This window comes from Salvelinus fontinalis, chromosome 11, assembly GCF_029448725.1.
Source record: "Salvelinus fontinalis isolate EN_2023a chromosome 11, ASM2944872v1, whole genome shotgun sequence".
NCBI lineage: Eukaryota > Metazoa > Chordata > Actinopteri > Salmoniformes > Salmonidae > Salvelinus > Salvelinus fontinalis.
The window spans coordinates 18,960,736-18,966,735 of NC_074675.1; the positions used below are offsets into that span (position 1 = coordinate 18,960,736).

General features: G+C 45.2%; 1 protein-coding gene across 1 annotated transcript in view; it reads right to left on the reverse strand.

Annotated features, from left to right (window-relative positions):
- Positions 1–2,325, reverse strand: part of LOC129865227 (protein O-mannosyl-transferase TMTC1-like) — a 100,392-nt gene extending 98,067 nt beyond the window's left edge. Inside the window, exon 1 of the mRNA XM_055937829.1 lies at positions 1,891–2,325. Within this exon, the coding sequence (XP_055793804.1) occupies positions 1,891–2,183 (293 nt within the window). The 5' untranslated portion in view covers positions 2,184–2,325. The remainder of the gene's footprint in view (positions 1–1,890) is intronic.
- Between the last annotated feature and the right edge of the window lie 3,675 nt (positions 2,326–6,000).

A 6,000-nucleotide genomic window follows, 5' to 3' on the forward strand; every position in this document is an offset into this window, starting at 1 on the left:
GACACTGACAACTGATCTCCTCCCTTCTCTCTGTGCCGTCACACAGTATTAGACTACAGGCTTGAGACAGGCAGACACTCAGGAGTAGCTTGTGTATATGCGTGAGCTTACACACCACAGAGAATGCATCTGGCCAGCTTTGGGCTATGTGTAGATGGAGATTCAGCTGGCTTGACAGCAGTGTGTGGGTAACCAACTGCAGAACCAGAAGGAGAGCGCTACACAACCAGATGCTCCATCCATCGTCTCAAAAGCGAGAAACTCCATTCAAAGCCTCAGCACATCGGCCTTCCCTCTCCCCCCTAACCAGCACACTAAGTATTCAGCACGCACAGCAGCTGACAACCTCTCTGTTGTCATAATCAGCATCTCGCGTCTTCAGCTCCGAATGTGCCCTTTTCAAAGACGATGTTGACACCTACACCGTCAACACAGGAATGTAGCGCAGAGAAAAAAAAATCACTTATTTGAAATGTATTTTCTGGCGCATCGTGCAGTGTCGGGGGGGGGGGGGGCAGCACATGGTTGTCAGACGGTTCAGGCTCTGAGAAGAGGTCAGAGGATACAGCGACAGAGTGACAGTGGAGATGATGTTTTACTAAGCAATCAAAGTATTAGAATAGATAAGTCCCATACATGGGATGGTGTGTGTGTGTGTGTGTGTGTATCCACAGCCCTGTGCAAAAAAGAAGCACAAAGCTTTACCAGGCAGAGAATCGGTCTATCCCGTGGTTGTCTACCGCCTGATGGTTCATATTAGTATTCCATCTATTGTTTATATTTCAACTGTATTGCCTGCTGAAGAAAACCAAGCAATTTGTGCCCTCACCGATTACATAAAGACCTGCTAGACATGTTTACTAGGCCGCCATTGTAAATAACAATTTGTTCTTAACTGACTTGCCTAGTTAAATCAAGATTAAATATCAATCCTACATGTGCTAGATAGAACCAGAGCCTAGAGTTTGTCGACTTTTTTTGTGTGTAGTTTTCATATCAACACATCTTTCAAATAGTCTGCAGTATGTTTTTCATCAATCTTTGAAATCTGTAGGCTATTAATGTTTCTGGTTGACTAACGCTTGAGCCGAAAGCCAGAATCCTCCCGCGTCCCATTGCGCTGCCTGTGACACGCCCTCTCCAGTGTGTGTGCCCGGAGATTAAATTGACACTGGCTAGAAAAGTTCCCTTGAATGTTTAGTTGTTACAACATTCAACACTAATTTCCCAAAATGTGGCCAATAAATGTTCTGGAGTGTCAAACATATCCGCCAAAATACATTGAAGTGAACGTGAGTGCGAATTCTGGGATTCCACAGAAAGCAACAAGTGTGTAGGCAAAAAACGGTCAATATCTGCCCGGTCCAGCTAACATACTGTATGTCGACTAGGCTATTTGAACATGTTTCAAGTAGCACATTCTAAGATCAAGGAGCACAAATAAAATCGGCTTTTCTTGCGAGCGAGCAGTGTTCATGGCACGCTTCAGCAAGTTTAGCTAACTGCGCAACCGGACCGCCGTAGCAGTCTGTTTATAACCCATTAGGCTACATACATGTTTGTTTATGGTAAGTGTAGATGTGCGTCGTCCATGACCGCTGGCGATCGACCAAGCTCAACCCAGCTCAAAGCAAGAAGTAACCTACAATAGGCTAGCCTATGACGTCAGCCTATTTCTGGGAACGGGTACATGGTATTAATTGTATCCAATCACAGGTAGGATAGCTGACGAGGCCAGCGCACTTCTGGACATTGCCACCAACGTCTGCAACATTGTTTCTCATTCCAGCCCGAGACCCAGCTGTTCAAGTTAACTACAGAGACTTTGCAACCGATGCTGGGCAGATAACCACAGAGAGCTATAGGGGAGAGGGGAGAGAGCGAACTTACTTGAAGGTGAGGATGCATAACGGTCTGTAGGACTTGTGGCTTGTGTTGTCCGCCATCCTCTTGCCCCAAAAGTCGTTGGAGAAGATGTTCTGCAGGCTGGACCCGGGCCGGACGTCGGGGTTATTGCTGATAGCCCACACATCGTCGTGCACGAACTCCCCGTGCAGAGAGTTGCTGTAGCACAGCGCGCACAGAGCCAGCAACACGGCATATCGACTCGCTCCTCTCCCCGCTTCCAACGGGACCGACAGGCGGAGCCGGCCAGGGGTCTTCTCTCGTCCGTGTACTGTCATGTCGGCCCTTGCCTGGCAACAAGCCGCTTGGGTCTGGGAAAAAGCCGGGGTGAGTGGGGAGCCATATCCGTTCCGCTAGACAGGCAGGTAGCGACTGTGTTGCCTAGTGTGGGCTGCGGGGACTGACTATGAAGCAGCCAGCGAAATGAGAAGCCTCCTCTTGACGCATGCGCATGGCGCAGTACGGGCCTTCGCAGAGCTGGAGAGGTTCATTAGCACCATCTAGATCGAAAATCAATAGCGCGCGGCGTACTGTTTCAGCCGACATGACCTTTTATCTTTAGACTAGGACAACAATAAACGAATGATTGTCTAGGACGGGCCATGCGGGGACGCGCTAATAGAGTGAGTTAGATACATGCCCGTGTCCTGTCAGTCTGAGTGGGAGAGATGAGAAAACAAGACCTTGTCTGTCTTGTGAGCTCGAGGTCACTGACTCTTACTCTGCCAAGCGGGTTATTATACGCACAAAAAAAATTAGGGGTTCAACAAGGGTTCTTCTAAGATCTTCAAAAAACCTTAGGGTTCTTGGCACTGACAATTGACTCCTTAGGAGGTGGGGTTCATCGAGGAACCTCCTTAGTTGGTGGGGGGTTCTTGCAGGAACCTAACTGCTCAACTGAAACATTTGGATTTGAATTTGAAAGGACAGCAAGTGCAGGAACTTAACTGACAAATGTAAAGATCTCCTCGTGATCTACATTAATATTGTTTTAGGATGATATTTGTGCAAATCTTTCTAAAACAGAAAATTGACACAATCCAATGGATATCAATCAACAAAGAGGTAAGAATATGTAGGCTATGAGAATGTGTTGAAGGCTAGCTGTATTGGGTGCAGATGACTGAACTGCTCACTTATGTGTCTGCAGGTATCTGAACAAAATCCAAGGTATGAATACTGTAGTGTGCATGTTTTGTATAACATCTGTATAATTACTATTTTTTAGGATTCACAGACTTCACCCTCCCTACACTTCTGATGAATATAACATGAAACCTGTTCAATCACCATGCACTGCGGATTCATTCTGGCTATGGATATGGAGAACATCAACACATTAACATCAACACGCCAGAGGAGATAACCATTAGACTTGGGGCTCTGCTGGGAGTTTACCTCATATTTACATGTTTTATTCTGTTTGCCTCTAAAATCATAATAAACACTAACAACTAAACTATTGTGCTATTGTTGTTATTGCTATGCATATTATTAATAATATGAATATTAATAATAATAGGGTAGGGGGGTAGATAAAAAATTAACCCCAAAAGGTTTTTCAAAAAGTTCTTTGGCAATCCATTAAAAGTAGTTATTCGGCGAACTTACAGGGGTTCCCCCACAGTTTCAGTTTGAAGAACCCCTAAATAATACTCCAGAAACATTTTATTTTTAGAGTGTACACTGAGTGAACAAAAACATTAGGAAAACCTGCTCTTTCCATGACATAGACTGACCAGGTGAATCCACATGAAAGCTTATTGATGTCACCTGTTAAATCCACAAATCCAATGTAGATTGACTGCCAGGACCTAGGATCAAGGGAGACACTCAAGTGTTTTAGTACTATGTCTCTTGACACAATGATGAAAATAATCATGGCCTCTAAACCTTCAAGCTGCATATTGGACCCTATTCCAACTAAACTTCTGAAAGAGCTGCCCTCCTATGTTTAACATAATAAACAGGTCTCTATCCACCGGATGTGTATCAAACTCACTAAAAGTGGCAGTAATAAAGCCTCTCTTGAAAAAGCCAAACCTTGACCCAGAAAATATTAAAAAACTATCGGCCTATATCGAATCTCCCATTCCTCTCAAAACATTTTGAAAAAGCTGTTGCACAACAACTCCCTGCCTTCCTGAAGACAAACAATGTATACGAAATGCTTCAGTCTGGTTTTAGGCCCCATCCTAGCACTGAGACTGCACTTGTGAAGGTGGTAAATGACCTTTTAATGGCGTCAGACCGAGGCCCTGCATCTGTCCTCGTGCTCCTAGACCTTAGTGCTGCTTTTGATACCATCGATCACCACATTCTTTTGGAGAGATTGGAAACCCAAATTGGTCTACACGGACAAGTTCTGGCCTGGTTCAGATCTTATCTGTCGGAAAGATATCAGTTTGTCTCTGTGAATGGTTTGTCCTCTGACAAATCAACTGTACATTTCGGTGTTTCTCAAGGTTCCGTTTTAGGACTACTATTGTTTTCACTATATATTTTACCTCTTGGGGATGTCATTTGAAAACATAATGTTAACTTTCACTGCTATGCGGATGATACACAGCTGTACATTTCAATGAAACATGGTGAAGCCCCAAAATTGCCCTCACTGGGAGCCTGTGTTTCAGACATAAGGAAGTGGATGGCTGCAAACTTTCTACTTTTAAACTCGGACAAAACAGATATGCTTGTTCTAGGTCCCAAGAAACAAAGAGATCTTCTGTTGAATCTGACAATTAATCTTGATGGTTGTACAGTTGTCTCAAATAAAACTGTGAAGGACCTCGGCTTTACTCTGGACCCTGATCTCTCTTTTGATGAACATATCAAGACTGTTTCAAGGACAGCTTTTTTCAATTTACGTAACATTGCAAAATTCAGAAATGTTCTGTCCAAAAATGATGCAGAAATATTTATCCATGCTTTTGTTACTTCTAGGTTAGACTACTGCAATGCTCTACTTTCCGGCTACCCAGATAAAGCACTAAATAAACGTCAGTTAGTGCTAAATACGGCTGCTAGAATCCTGACTAGAACCAAAAAATGTGATCATATTACTCCAGTTCTAGCCTCCCTACACTGGCTTCCTGTTAAGGCAAGGGCTGATTTGAAGGTTTTACTGCTAACCTACAAAGCATTACATGGGCTTGCTCCTACCTATCTTTCTGATTTGGTCCTGCCGTACATACCTACACATACACTACGGTCACAAGACGCAGGTCTCCTTACCGTCCCTAGAATTTCTAAGCAAAGAGTTGGAGGCAGGGCTTTCTCCTATAGAGCTCCATTTTCATGGAATGGTCTGCCTACCCAATTGAGAGACGCAGACTCGGTCTCAACCTTTAAGTCTTTATTTCTAGACTCATCTCTTCAGTAGGTCCTATGATTGAGTGTAGTCTGGCCCAGGAGTGTGAAGGTGAACGGAAAGGCACTGGAGCAACGAACAGCCCTTGCTGTCTCTGCCTGGCCGGTTCCCCTCTCTCCACTGGGATTCTCTGCCTCTAACCCTATTACAGTGGCTGAGTCACCGGCTTACTGGTGCTCTTCCATGCCGTCCATAGGAGGGGTGGTCTTCCTGTCTGGGTTGGTGCCCCCCTTGGGTTGTGTCATGGCGGAGATCTTTGTGGGCTATACTCGGCCTTGTCTCAGGATGGTAAGTTGGTGGTTGAAGATAACCATCTAGTGGTGTGGGGGCTGTGCTTTGGCAAAGTGGGTGGGGTTATATCCTGCCTGTTTGGCCCTGTCTGGGGGTATCATCGGATAGGGTCACAGTGTCTCCTGGCCCCTCCTGTCTCAGCCTCCAGTATTTATGCTGCAGTCATTTGTGTCGGGGGGCTAGGGTCATTCTGTTATATCTGGAGTATTTCTCCTGTCTTACCCGGTGTCCTGTGTGAATTTAAGTATGCTCTCTCTAATTCTCTCTTTCTCTCTCTCGGAGGACCTGAGCCCTAGGACCATGCCTCAGGACTACCTGGCATGATGACTCCTTGTTGTCCCCAGTCCACCTGGCCGTGCTGCGGCTCCAGTTTCAACTGTTCTGCCTGCAGCTATGGAACCCTGACCTGTTCACTGTGATTACTATTATTTGAC